The sequence below is a fragment of the Acinonyx jubatus genome, chromosome D3, assembly GCF_027475565.1.
Source record: "Acinonyx jubatus isolate Ajub_Pintada_27869175 chromosome D3, VMU_Ajub_asm_v1.0, whole genome shotgun sequence".
Taxonomy (NCBI): Eukaryota; Metazoa; Chordata; class Mammalia; order Carnivora; family Felidae; genus Acinonyx; species Acinonyx jubatus.
This window is the reverse complement of record NC_069392.1, coordinates 53,364,977-53,379,963: the sequence shown is the minus strand read 5'-3', so window position 1 is coordinate 53,379,963 and position 14,987 is coordinate 53,364,977. Positions and strand designations below refer to the sequence as shown.

The 14,987-nt window shown below is 36.9% G+C and overlaps 1 protein-coding gene across 5 annotated transcripts in view; it reads left to right on the top strand.

Annotated features, from left to right (window-relative positions):
* The window catches only part of CCDC178 (coiled-coil domain containing 178), a 421,184-nt gene that overhangs the window by 27,367 nt on the left and 378,830 nt on the right, over positions 1 to 14,987 (top strand). For 4 of the 5 annotated variants that reach the window (XM_053206558.1, XM_053206557.1, XM_053206555.1 and 1 more), the window contains 2 exons: positions 757 to 837; positions 10,623 to 10,712. In XM_053206558.1, coding sequence (XP_053062533.1) covers positions 780 to 837; positions 10,623 to 10,712 — 148 coding nt within the window. In that variant the 5' untranslated portion in view covers positions 757 to 779. Of the gene's footprint in view, positions 1 to 756; positions 838 to 7,011; positions 7,156 to 10,622; positions 10,713 to 14,987 lie in introns of those variants that run through there. The other variant, XM_053206560.1, reaches the window with a different exon arrangement.

The window sequence follows — 14,987 nt, the reverse complement described above, 5'->3', positions numbered from 1 at the left end:
GGAGAAAAAACAAGACAATGAAAGAAATGTAAATACTGACTATATGTTTAGCGATATTAAGACCATATTGTTAGCTGTCTTAATTATATTATTGGTATTATTGCTATATTTAAAAAATTCTTGAAATATTTACAAATACAATACTATACTTGAGATTTGCTTAAGTATGACCAAGGGTAGGTAGGTTAGACAGGTTGGTAGGTAGGTATATAGAATTCACATGGGCTACTAGTTGAAATTGGTTGAAGGACACATACAGATCCATTAAACTTTCTCTTTACCTTTGTATGTATTTGGTTTTATCCATAACAAAATGTTTAAAAAAGGAATGGATGGAAAGGAGAGATGATAGTAAAGTTTAACTTTATCATAGGAAATGAAGCATCATAGGTTCCAGAATCTCCACAGGGCTTTAGAGTCCACAGTTACAGTGAAAATGCTAAAAAAAAAATCTAGTCAGCAGGCCATTGTCTGTTTCAAAGCTATCTGCAAAGCAGAGGATCAAAGATCCCTTTTTAATGAGGATTTTTATCTTTGGTGTTCCCAAATAGGATCATAATAGTTCTCAAAGGAAGAAGAGCATATTGTTGCATTTCCTTACATTTTTAACATAATTTAGTATTGATTTTTATATATCTATATCAAGTATTAGAAACCTATTCTGACATTATTAGTTCTTAAATTGACAACTTTTAGTGAAATTAAATATATGCTACTTTTGATTCATGATATGTAAAGATTTTTCTTTCTAATTAGGTTTCAAAATACTGTAAATAACCATGCCTGAAAACAAGACAATTTCCTGTTCTTTCATTGGAGGTGATCAAGCCAAGAAAAGTAAGTTTATCATTAAATGATTTTCTTTGAAACTAGGTCATAGGTAAATGCAATTAAGTCAATCATAGAAGGCAGCTGCAAAGATAGTAGTCTTCTCCAGGACAAAGGGTCACACAATCAAACCTTACTGGGATCAGGAAGGTGAGGTGAATGAAAGGAGTAAATCAGTTTAAGGAAAACCCACTATCTGGATTATAATCGATTTCTTTTATATTTACTATTGAACAAAAGTATAGGCAATACAACATATAGGTAGTACAACAGAGCCAGCTCTTACTGGCTCATGTGAACCAATTGCATATATCTCAGCGCTACTCCTCTGATTGCTTGAAATTGGCTGGTTAATAACAGCTGGTTATTAAAATTTTTACCAGCACCCATTGAAGACAAACACAAAATTAAAAATGAAAAATACTTGGTACTTCTATTTTTAAAATTGTATTAGCTTTTATTATATTACTTTGCATTCTGAGCCCCAACATCTTTTATTCTGCATTGTGTTAGTAATATGTCTTTGCATCATATAGGACAGAGGTCAGCACATTACAGCTGATGGGCCAAATCTGGACAGCAGCCCTTTTCTACAGCCCAAATGCTAAAAATGGTTTTATATTTGTAAAGTGTTGTTAAAAAGAAAAGAAAAAAGAACAAAGAGGAATATGCAACAGAGAATGCATGTGGCCTACAAAACCTAAAATTTTTACTATCTGGTCCTTTACAGAATAAGTTTGCCAATCCTTGGTATAGAATTTTGCCTTGAATACTTTGTAGTCCATTGACAGTCAAGTTATCCATTGTTGCACTAATGCTACATAAAAACCAACCAAAAAATGCAGGTGCGTACATCATAAATATTCATTTTAGTTCACTTATGCATAAGTGTGCTGAGTGGTTCTATTAATTTCAGGTGGGCTCAGGATGGCTCACTCATACATCTGCACTAAGCCATAGGTCAGCTAAGCATTGATGTCATTTATTTGGGGTTTGATCTTTCATAGGCCTATAGCCTTGGCTGTACTATGTTGTCTCTAATATTCATCCGGCAGCTTTGATCTCAAGGCTTGAGAGGAGGAATAGAAGCTCACAAGGCCTTTTCAGGCCGAGGCTCAGAACTGGCAGTTATCATTTGATGTATTTTATTGGCCAAAGCAAGTCATAGGACCAGCCCAGAGTCAAGGGACAAGCGGTTAAAGTCATTCTTTTGATGATGGATGCTCCAAAGTTACAGTGGAAAGGAAGGTGAAAACACTAGAAGGAAAACTTATTGGGACTACTATTGCAATCCAGCTGCCACAATCTTATTAGGGATTACAAAAGAAAGCAATCATATAGTAATTCCAAACATGGTTGAGAATATTGCACAATAGATTTCATGGAGGATTACCAATCTTGGGTAGGATTTTAGTACTTGTTACTATATTCACTTTCACAATATTTCAATAACCTTGGTTTTTAGCTCTTTATTCACGCTACCAATATTAATTGAAAAAAAACATGCAATTTCATTGTCATAGAGTTTATATAGTGAAGTTTAAGCAAAAATTTTTGATTTCTGGAAACTGATTTCAATTTCAGATTAGCAATATGAACCAGGTTATTCACTTAAAACAACTTTCCCAAGGACAAAATTTGGGAAGAAGATACTCAAATCATACTTGCACATATCTCTTGTTTAAATACTTGAAAATAACTTTTCAAACTTTTTGGATTGATTAGAATGTTAATTAAAAACTAGTAGTTTGTTCCAACACTTTTGAGGGCTAAGCTGATGGTTTCCCTTTGAATGACCTCACAAGGTCTATTTGTTTCGTATTGCAGCAGAAACTGACCAGTCTATGCTGGTTTGCAAGCAAAAACTCCTTTGTGTGGTACATCAGGAGAAAGTTAATCATATTTAAAAAGGCAGACCATTTGCATTTAGTCTATGTGATGGAGAGATATACATGAATATAATCACATTCCACATTATTTAATGGAATATGAGTGTTTTATGATATAGATTAGTTCTGTATGTGCATATGGAATGGAATATGTCTGGCTGGCTAACTCTTTGGAAAATAATATGGTTAATAAATTGTCTTTTGGTATTTGCTTTGGGTAAGTTTACAATATTTGTATTTAAATCACATTAGAACCAATATTTGGAATGTTGGCATAAATATTGATTATCAGTTAAAATTAATTTCTATCTCTTTGGCATCATACCATCATCAAGCTTCCCATCCTCTGTGTAAACCAACCAACCACTACAGAGAACATTCAGCTCATCAAGCAAAGCATTGAGATGTCCATGTTCAAACTATGGAAATTTATCAGACTTGCAGTGTTTATTACTATGTCTTGGCAGATTTCAAACTTTTAAGCCCAAAGCAATCTTTGCTGGATGATGTACTGAACCGAATTATGTACCAACCTTTGAAAATGTTTGTCATTAACTCTGTCATTAACATCACAAGAACACAGTGTGAGGTCTTATTTATTAACTTCTACCAGATGATATTCAACATGGTACTTTACTTAACATCAAAAACAAATCCTTTCCTTATGTTGCGTCAATCATCATGAAACTATTGTTGCCACATAAAAATTCTTATTGTATTATAAATAAACATACAGAATTGGATGATTATTCTTTTCTCTTAGCTGATATAAATAATAAAATAAATTATTAAGCTCTTCCAAATTGGTCTATAGAGTCACAGCCATATCTTAAAACATGCTGACCAACAGTATTTTCAGGTGACTCATGCTTACAAATGGTTATTAGCTCTGGAATAATTTCTATTACATTTAACAATACCTTTCTACAGACTTACTACCTGTAATGTTTTGCCTGTTAGGTAATATTTTCACTAAATATAAAACTGAATTTCACAGCAGTATCATATATTTGAATTATGATACTGCATTAGTTTTTCTGTTTATTATATTTCATAATGTATTTTTTCAATGTAACAGGCAGAGGCTCTACTATTTTTTAACAGATTAGTGTCTTATTTGTTGAAATGGTAGATATTTCATACATGTAAAAATATATATTAAAGTATGAAGAATACTGATAGAATATCTGTGCAATCATAACCCACATTAAGAAATAGAACCCTGAGTCCTCTCACCTCTCTCAAATCACATTTAGCTTTATATTATTATATGTCAACATGCTAATACAATACATATATAGTCTTACTACATTTCATCTTATATTACTTTATTTTATTAATTCACTAATATCAGTTTGATCATCTGAAAATGAGGTTTGGTTTTTACTTTCCTCCCATTATAATTTTACCACTTTCCCTCCCCTATTGCTTAGACTAGATCCTTTAGAACCCTGTTAAATGAAGCAATAAAAATATGCACATTTATCTTCTTGTTCCTGATTTTTAAAATGAGACTTTTAATGTTTCATCATTAAACATGATGGAATTTTTTACTTACCTTATTTTAATCTAATTTTGTTAGCAAGGTATTTGTAACTTCACAATTGAATTGGAGGAATGTTTCTTCATTTTCTGTTCTCTGAAAAATAAAATATTTTAATTAATTTTTCTTGAATGTTTAGCTAAACTTATGTGTTAATTTTCAGAGAGACACTATTGATATAAATTATTTATTGGCAATAGGATTATTTAGACTTTCTGTTTATTCTTAATTCACTATTGGCAAGTTATATTTCTTTTAAAATTTTGTTCATTTGGTTAAATTTTAAGTATACTGAGACCACATAGCTAATATTTTTTTACTTTTATATCTTTCTACATGCAGTTCTCATTTATATTCATAATATTGCATTTGTTTCTTCTCTTTCTTCTGGTTTGTCTTGATCAATTTTGCCAGATGTGTCCATTTGTGCTAAACTTTTCAAAGTGGTAATTTCTGATCTTTTAAATTATCTCTAGGTTTTTTTTTTTTTCATTGGCGGTGGTCTATTTTCTATTTTATTAATTATTACCCCTTATTTTCCTTCTACTTTGTTTTTCCACATATTCTTAATTTGGATACTTAGATCACTAGTTTTTAGACCCTTTTTCTTTTCTAATATAACTATTTAAAGTTACACATTTCTCTTGAGATATCATAGATACGATAAAAAGGATTTGATTATGAAATCCAATTCATTTGAAGGAGAGATTTACTCAGCATGCAGTTTAGTAAGTGCTGTTCTGGGTAATATTGTTTAACTTTAAAGATTTTTTTTGTATTCACATACCAGAAAATTCACCTCTTCAAAGTGTACAGTTCAGTGTTTTTAGTATAATCACAAGGTTGTATAACCATCATCATTACTTAATTCTATAATATTTTCATAACCTCCCAAAGAAGTCCTATATCATTAGCAGCCACTCCCCATTCCCCCTCAGCCCCGCCCTGGCAACCACAAGCCTACGTGCCTTGGTGGGAATATCAGGGGTCTGGTGTGAATTAATTCCTGGCGAAGACGGGTACCATCAGCATCTGGGAGCACACCCACAACATGCAGGTGATGAAGTTCAGCGTTAAGGACTGTCATCACGTTTGCAGTGGAGGCCAAGAACCATGCCGACCTACCCAAGCTGGTAAAGGGGCTGAAGCAGCTGGCCAAGTCAGACCCCGTGGAGCAGTGCATCATTAAGCAGTGCATCCTGGGTGCCCATCATCGCAGGGGCCAATGAGCTGCACCTGGAGACCTGCCTGAAGAACCTGGAAGAGGACCACACCTGCATCCCTCTCAAGAAATCCGACGGGGAGTCGAAAGGGCTCTGCCTGTTCAAATCCCCAAACAAGCACAAAATGCAGTCCATGAAGGTGCAGCCCCGCGCAGACCACCTGGCAGAGGACATCGGCCATCGCTAGATGTGGGCCTGCCGGGAACTGAAGCGGCAGGCCGCTGTCTGGCCGAAGAGTACCTGTGGGACCTGGCCTAGACCCAAAAGATCCGGTGCTCTCATTGCAGGATTTTTTACCTCAATACCCGGAGTTCGTTTTCTCCCAGCTTCGAAGGATGAAGAGGTGGACACAAAAGAAGAAGCACGCAAAAGTTTACTCGAGTATAAGATCAGAGGCGAAGAATAGTGTGAAGCTAGCTCTCTTTACAAAGGGGTACATTTGGAAGTGAATGCCAGGGACTACAAGCAAGGGTCCTTGTTTTGTAAGGTTCTGGGCAGCCTTCCCTTGCCGTCCCGCTCGCTCTCTCCCGGGTCCTACCCTGGGCTCCCTAGCTCTCTAGGTGCTGGGTGGTCCCTTCCTGATTGGCTCAGTTCCATTGCGTGAGGGGTGGCCCATGGCCATGTCATTGTGGGCCATACCTTTTGTGGTCTACTACTTATTTCTAGTTAGGGTTTTTGGTCAAATTCCTGAGGGAAACCCCAAGGGGAGGAGGTGGCGTCTGTCACATTCTTAAGAGGAATCTTACGCCAGAGGGGGTTTGCCCGGTCCGACACTCTTCAGTATTGTTCTAAAATATGTTTTTCCACACCCAGGGACCTCAGGTTCTAACCATTCCCTCTCTGCCTACTGAATCCTATCTTCTCCTATCACTTTGAGCCTGCTGGCCCCGGACTCAGTACCTTCAACGACAACACCAGGACTGTACGGTACCTCAACAAAATCAAGGACAGCTTGGTGGCCGGTTTCCAGCCAGGCCGCGGGGCCAGGAGACTGCGAGGCCTGAGCCTTGACGTCTGCGACGTGACGTCGCGCAGGGAAGCCATTCAGACCCCCGCCCCCACCCCACCCCACCACGTGGCACCGCCTTTAACCGCGGGCTGCTCAGTACCAGCCCCATCTCAGGGAGCCCGCCCACCCTGTGGAGGGAGCTCCAGGGGCCGGAAGAAGTGGTTGGTGCCATCTACAATGTCCTCCGTAGGAAGGAGGGCCGCGTCGAGTCCCAGGTGGCCGGCAAATCCCTGTTTATGCTGAAGGCCCACGGCTCCTCAAGGAGTCCTTTGGCCTCAGCGCCGACCTGAGGTCCCGCAGGGCGACCAGGCCTTCCCCCACTGCTTGTTTGGCCACTGGCAGATCCTGCCCTCGGAGCCCTTGGACCACAGCAGCCGCCCTAGCCAGGTCGTGGCGGAGACGCGCAAGCGCAAAGGCCTGCACAGAGGCGTCCCAGCCCTGGACAATTTCCTGGACAAATTGTGGGCGGACCTCGCAGCAGCACCCGCGCTCTGTCTTTGATCTACTGCAGCCCCCAGCGTTCGCGTTCCGCTCCGGGTACCTATAGACTGTTCCCGAACGGTGAGGCGCCGCCTGACGGCCGTGTGGGGCTCACTTGGTGCAGTCGCTCAGCATAAGCCCTGACGCCCTTTTTCTTCAGTTATTTCTCTCAAGATTTCAAAGGTGACAGAAGAGCCCTCACAGCCCAGACCGTTAATAATTGTATGAATATTCCACGTATTGTTTATACATTCATCAGTAGATGGGTATTTGTATTGTTTCCACTTTGGGGCTATTAGGAATAATGTTCTTATGAATATTTGAATGCAAGTTTTTATGGGGACGTATGTTTTTATTTCTGCTGGGTATACACTTAAGTCTGGAATTGCTGGGTCATTTGGTAACTTGATGTTTAACTTTCTGAGTAATTGATAATTTTTTTTTTTTTTCCATAGCAGCTGCAAATTTTGCATTCCAAATAACAGTATATGAGGATTCCAGTTTTTCCATACCCTTGTCAGGGCTTGTTATATTCTGCTTTTCCTTTTTGGGTTTTTGTTTGTTTGCTTTTTAACTGTTATAGCCATCTTTAGCGGGTGTGAATTGACATCTCGTGAGTTTTTTTACTTTTTTTTTTTATGGTTAATTCATTTTTAACAGGTCATGAGTAGGTGAGGGACAGAGAGAGAGAGGGAGACACAGAATCCGAAGCAGGCTCCAGGCTCTGAGCTGTCAGCACAGAGCTGGATTCAAATCCAGAAACCCTGAGATCATGACCTGAGCCTAAATTAGAGACTTAAGGGACTGAGCCACCCAGGTACCCTCATTGTGGTTTTGATTTGCATTTCTCTGATGACTGATCATGGGATGATCTTTAAATGTGCTTGCTGGCCATTTGTTTATCTTTGGAGTAATGTCTGTTTAAATCTTTTGCCGTTTTTAAATTGGGTTGTCTTTTTATCTTTGAGTTGTAAGAATTCTTTATATATTTCAGAAACTGGATCTTTATCAGATATATGATTTGCAAATGTTTTCGCCCATGGCAGGGGTTGTATTTGCATATTCTTGACAATGTCTTTTGAAGCAAAAAAAAAAATTACTGTATGAATCTGATTGGTGTAATATTTAAATAATGTTTAAAATTGCTTGTTCCTTTGATGTCACATCAAAGAAACTATTGCCTAATCCAAGGTCACAAATATTTACACCTCTGTTTTCTTCCACGAGTTTTATAGTATAAGCTTTTGCATTTAAGTCTGTGATGATTTTTGAGTTAATTTATATATATATATGTATATATATACATATATATATACATATATACACACATATATTCCTGCCTTTGCTTTCCTCCTTTGTACTTTTGGTCTTTGCTTTCCACTAAAAGAGTCTCCTTTAATATATCTTGCAGGGCTGGTTTAGTGGTCATGAACTGCTTTAGTTTTTGTTTGTTTGGGAAGCTCTTTATCTCTCCTTGTATTCTGAATGACAGCCTTGCTGGATAGGGTATTCTTGGCTGCATATTTTTCCCATTCAGCATGTTGAATATATCATGCCACTCCCTTCTGGCTTGCAACATTTGTATTTAAAGTTCTGCTGGCCTTAGGGGTTTGCTCTTGGAGGTTAAGGACTTCTTTTGTCTTGCTGCTCTTAAGATTTTTTTCTGTATCACTGTATTTTGCAAGTTTAATTACATTTTGTCTTGGTGTGTGTCTGCTTTTGTTGATCTTGACAGGAGTTCTCTGTGCCTCCTGAATCTGATTATCTGTTTCCTTTCCCAGATTAGGGAAGTTTTCTGCTATTATTTCCTCAAATAAATTTTCTGACCCCTTTTCTTTCTTTTTCTGGGACACTTATGATACAGAGATTACTATGTTTGATGGAGTCACTGAGTTTCCTAGATCTATTCTCCTAAACTGATTGCTGCCTATTTTATACTTATTTTATTCATTTCTTCTTCTCTTGCTGTTTTCCTTTATGCATTGATAATTTTCCATAGTAGTGTACTCTGATTCCCTTCTTTTTCTCTTGTGTATCTACTATAGGTTTTTGCTTTGTGGTTACCTTAAGGCTTACATAAAACATTTTAGAGTATAGTAGTATACATATATATACATATATATGTATATATATGTATGTATACACACATATGTATGTATATATATGTATATATATGTATGTATACACACATATGTATGTGTGTATATATATGTATGTATACACACATATGTATGTGTGTATATATATGTATATTTTAATATTTTAAAGTTTATTTATTTATTTTGAGAGAGAAACAGAGATAGCTATGAGAGTGGGGGAGGGACAGAGAGAGGGAGACACAGAATCCCAAGCAGGCTCCACCCTGTCAGCACTGAGTCTGATATGGGGCTCAAATTCACAAAACCATGAGATCATGACCTGAGCTGAAACCAAGAGTTGGACACCTAACTGACTGAGCCACCCAGGCACCCTGCTATCATAGTATATTTTAAGTTGATTAACAACTTCAATTACATACAAAAACTCTACCCTTTTATGGCTTCCTTTTTATGTTTCTGATGTCACAATTTATATTTTTATATTGTGTATCCATTAGTAAGTTACTACTGCTATAGCTATTTTTAATACTTCTTTAATCTTTATATTTGAGTTAAGCAATTAGCATACCACTATACTATACTATCGGAGTATCCTGAATTTGACTATGTAATTATTTTTACCAATGTATTTTATTTTTTCAAATGTTTTCATGTTACTGATTAAAGTCTTTTCCTTTTAGCTTGCAGAACTCCTTTCAGAATATCTTGTAAGGCAGGTCTGGTGGTGGTGAACTCCCTCACCTTATGTTTGGGAAACACTTAACCCTCTCTTTCATTTTAGGACACCTTCTCCAGCAAACCCCCTGGGGTCCTCTGCAGAGCAGGCCACTGGGAAATGTGATCACTTTTTCTGTATATTGATACTGATATTGGTAGCTTCTGCCCTTCTTCCTTGTTTGAAACCCTCTCCATAAGTCTTGGCTTTGCCAGTCTCTGAGTGGGGTGAAACCAAAGTAGATCTTTTGTACAGTGCACCAGAAGGGTAGGGGAGCTGGTCTCCTACCCTGTCCTCCATTTCCCAGTGAGGGGAACTATTTCAAGCTGGAGCGTTCCCTCTTGGTGCTAAGCAATGTTGGCCTGGTGGATGGGATGATGCAGTCAAAATGAAGCTGTTTTCCTTCCCTTTTTGTGAGATTATTCACAGGCGTCTTTTTGTTTTTTTGTTCTACTGTGTTGCTAAGTTTGTTGAATGGATTCCTGAGCTCTCCCAGAACTATTTTTGTTTGTTCATAACCATCTAACTGTTGAACTTTGTTGTACAATGGAGGCTGGGTCTCCTACTCCATTGTTTTGGTGATGTCACTCTGAATAGTCTCTCAGTGTTTGCTTTTAATAGCTGGATGCTATTTGGAATACCTTCTTGTGAGAGTTAACCCAGTTGAAGTACCAGAGAAAACATCCAAATATATTCTGTGGGTTTTGGTTAATATTTGAACTATAGTTGCTTTTGCAAGGATAACACTTTTACAGCATAGTTTTACATATTATTGTCCTTATTTAAATAAATTTATATTAACTGCCCACTGAAATTTTTGTTTTCTTTTTTCAAAGACAATGCCACATCACAGGCTTTGGTTCTATTTGGTGCCCCTAAGGAAGCCATTGAGATTTTTCATGAAAATAAAATGACAAATACTGAAGGTAAGGACAAAAAATAAGTTATATAATAATCCATGTAAGCTATATTTTCTCATTAGTTTGTGATGTCCATATTATATTTTTATTAAGAAATACATCCTAAATATCAGTACTATTTAGCATAATGATATATAATATTAAGAACACAATATTATTACCTATTTTATTAATACTATTATATTACAGTTGGTTATAAGAATTGTTTATAATTTCAGAAATGTTTAATTTTTAAAATGAACATTTTCTTTATTGCTTATGCCAAGATTAGCAGGTGCTAGAGCCTTTCCAGTTCATTGAGGATATGTTTCTTAGAAGAAAAAGAAGCAGGACTCATGTTTTTGTGGTGTGAAATCCAGAATTCAGAGTCCAAAAAATATTAGCTCTTGAAGGTGTTTCTGATATTGTATGTGGAAAGAGGTAGAAAGAGATGACAAAATGCATACATTTCATGTATGAGGGTTCATACTTCAGATTATTTTGGAGGAGAACTCTATATTAATAAAAAATGTTTACTCTTGATTTTGATAAACTTCTGCTCTGGAGATTTTCAGTTTGACAAGATAAAATTGGGATAAGGTGGCATTCTGATTCTTTACCTATTTTTCTCTAGTAGAAATGTTGAAGAGAGTTTTAATCTCCAGACTTAGGGTTTATTGTTACAGTTTGGGACAAAGTTTGTAAAATACCAATGATTGGTTTATGAAACAGTTAATTCAAGACACTGAAATATACATGTGCTATTAGGATATAGAGGTATTTCAGAAAATACCCTTATCTGAAATGTATAATCTTGCAGGCCAGGTAAAATATAATTGTCAAGCAATTAGTACAACAGAGCAGAAAAGAATGGCTGTATAGAGTAATAACAGAGGTGGCACAAGGTAATTAAAGGTTCTGTACCCAATTCCAGTGTGTGAGTGTAGGGTTTCCGGACTACCAGCAATTCTTGGACACCATCTAGGATCCTAAAAGGCAACTCAATTCTGACACCATCTCCCTAGAACTAGAGTCAGATCCCACAGGTTAAGAGCTTAGTTGTAAAAAATTTCCCTTCCCCCCACCACAGAGGCCAATCCAAAGCCCAGATATCACCTACGCTTCTGACCAACTACTATAGACTGGCAGTTCCGGTGAACCCCCCTCCTTGAGTTTGCTAGAATGACCCACAGAACTCAGAGAAACATTTTCCTTACTGGATTACGGGTTTATTGTAAGAGGATATAACGCAGGAGCAGCCAGGTGGAAGAGATGTATAGAGTAAAGTAGGGCAGATGGTGCCGATCTCCCGTGCCCTCTTTGAGCTTGCACTCTCCTCAAATCTTCATGTGTTCACCAGCCTGGAAGCGTTCCAGTCCCTCTCCTTTTGGGTTTTTATGAAGGCTTCTTTACCTAGGCATGGCTGATTAAATCATTGGCCATTGGCAATTGATTCCCTCCAGCCCCTCTCCCTTTCCTGGAGGTCTGGAACGGGAGTGAAAGTTGTAATTCTCTGATCATGCTCCAACTTTCCAATCATATTATCTCCCATTCTCTTGCTTGTCTTTGCATTTATTGTAATTTTTTTTTTTTTGAGGAGCTGAATGTTTTGTTTGGTGAAGTCTAATTTATTTTTTCTTTAATGTTTCTCTCTCTCCATCCTTCCTTCTTTCCTTTCTGCCTCCTGCCTGCTTGCACTTTAAATATATTTTTCTATTATATTCTGGCCTGCATTTTTTTCTTATTAGAATAGTAGCTCTTATTCATATCCTATTACCTTCATAGTCATGTTTTCTGGCTATTTTAAAGACTATTTCTTTATTATTGTTTTTTCAGCAATTTGACTATGATATTCCCAGATGTAGTTTGTTCTCTTTATATTTTAGTTGTTTGGGATTTGCTGAGATTCTTAGATGTATAAGTCAGTGTTTTTTCATCAAATTTTGAAATAATGTGGCCGTTATTCCACAAACATTTTTCACTCCAAATTTCTTTTTTTTTTTCAAGAGCCTCAACTTCACGTTAGATTGTTTGATTTTTGTCCCACAGTTCTGTTCTTTTCATTCTCCTTTCTGTTCTTTAGAGTAGATATTTTCTATCAATTTGTGTACACATTCACTGAGTCCTTACCATATTCAATTTGTTGCTAAGTCCAACCAATATATTTTTTAATTTAAATTTTCATACTTTTCAGTTATAGAATTTCCATTTGTTTTTTTTCATAGTTTTTATTTTTATGTTGATACTAAATATGTGTTCAGTTGTAAAGACCAGATTTTCCTTTAATTACTTGAACATATTTTTTTCTTTACCTTTTAGAACGTATTTATAATTTACTTTAAAATCTTTGCTATGTACAACTTCTGGGCTATCTTGGGTTCAGTTTCTACTGATTTTTTTTCTAGACTTTTAAAACACATTCTTCTGTTTCTTTGTATGATTTAATAATGGATATTTGTGTAGTACATTGTGAAGATTCTGGATTCCGTTATTTTTTTCTGAAGAGAATTGATTCTTTTTCTGGTAGACAGCTCAGTTAATCATTTGATTAACTTAAAAGTGGTATATGCTTGGGAATGTCTGTGGCTCAGTCAGTTAAGCACCAATTTTTGATATCTGCTTAGGTCATGATCCCACGGTTCAAGGGATTGAGCCCCACACTGGGCTCTGTGCTGACAGTGTTGACCCTGCTTGGGATTCTCTCTCTCCCTCTCTCTCTCTCTCTCTGTCCTTCCTCTGCCTGCTATGTCTCTCTCTTTCCCTCTCTCTCACAATGAATAAATATACATTTAAAAAAAGTGGTATATGCTTGGTTTTCTTCAAAAAATATTCAGGCAATTTCACTCTACACACACACACACACACACACACACAGTCTAGCCCTTATCTACAGATTCAGAGAGCACTCTCACATGGATTTTTTGGGGTCCTTCTCTGCAAGGCTGTGTGTTTTTCAGTTTCCTGCCCTGAAGATTCTGTCTCCACTACCTGTGATACTAATCTTTGCCCCTTATCTCAACAGGATTTCCATGTTCTTTTCTTCCCCCAGATCTCTATATTGCAATTGAAAAATTGTCCCTTGGCAGAGAGCATGATTATTGTGGGACTCAACCTTATGAATTTTCCTTTCTCAGGAGTCAAAGCCTGGAATTCCTATTTTTCAATGTCTGAAAATAGTTGTCTTGCGTTTTTGTTTTTTTTTTCATACTTGGAAGACTAAATCTATATCAGTTACTCCTTCACAGATAGTAGTAGAAATATTGATTGGTGGGATTGTTGTATGAAGATTTCTTAGAGAGGAGAGAACAGAAGCCAGGTTACAGCATGATAACATTTTTCAAAAAGTGATTTATTCTTTCATTTATTTATTCAATAGCTTTTAAGCCACTAAATATAATTTCTCTCCATAAAGAATGCAAAACTTCATGGGAAGATAGATGGAAAGCAGATAGATGTGACACAGTTAGAATGCAATGTGTTAAGTTCTAATAAAGAAATAGAAATTATACAGGTAGATCCAAATGTCTGAAAGATTCAAGAATTCCTCATAGGGAAAGGGCCATGTAAGAAGGCTGTTAATATTTGCATAGAAATTGCAATTTAAAGAAGAGAACAGGAAGTGAGGGTATTGTGACTGTTGGTATAGAATGCTCATTTGAAAAAATTGCTAGTCAAAGCAAGATTTAGTATAATAGCTATAGGAAGTAGTCAGACACAGAAATAGACCTGTGATTACTTAAGGGAAGCAAAACTAAATATACTGAAATTACAGAGTTTTAAAAGACTGAAGGGACTAGTGATAAGTGAACACTGAACAGGGCCATTTATATATTAAAAGTGGTTCGGGGTTGCTGGGTGGCTCAGTCTGTTAAGCATCCAACTTCGGCTCAGGTCATGATCTCACAGTTTGTGAGTTCGAGCCCTGCATTGGGCTCTGTGCTGACAGTCAGACCCTGGAGCCTGTTTCGGTTCTGTGTCTCCCTGTCTCTCGGCCCCTCCCATACTCATGCTCTGTCTCTCTCTGTCTCTCAATAATAAATAAATGTTAAAAAAAATAAAAAAAAATAAAGTGGTTAGAGTAGATGCAGTCTTTAGTCATCTCCAACTCTGAGAGTCTATGCATACTATTTTATATATTCACTGATAAATGTCTTCTACATTGTAAGGTTCAATAAAAAGAAAGTAATTCTAAAGTCAGAGAAAGGTTCCCTATACCCCGATTCCTCCTCTATGTAACAAAAACTAAAGGGAACTTTGTGTCTATAAAAAAAAAAAAAAATTAAAGGTACTTTCTGTTAATCA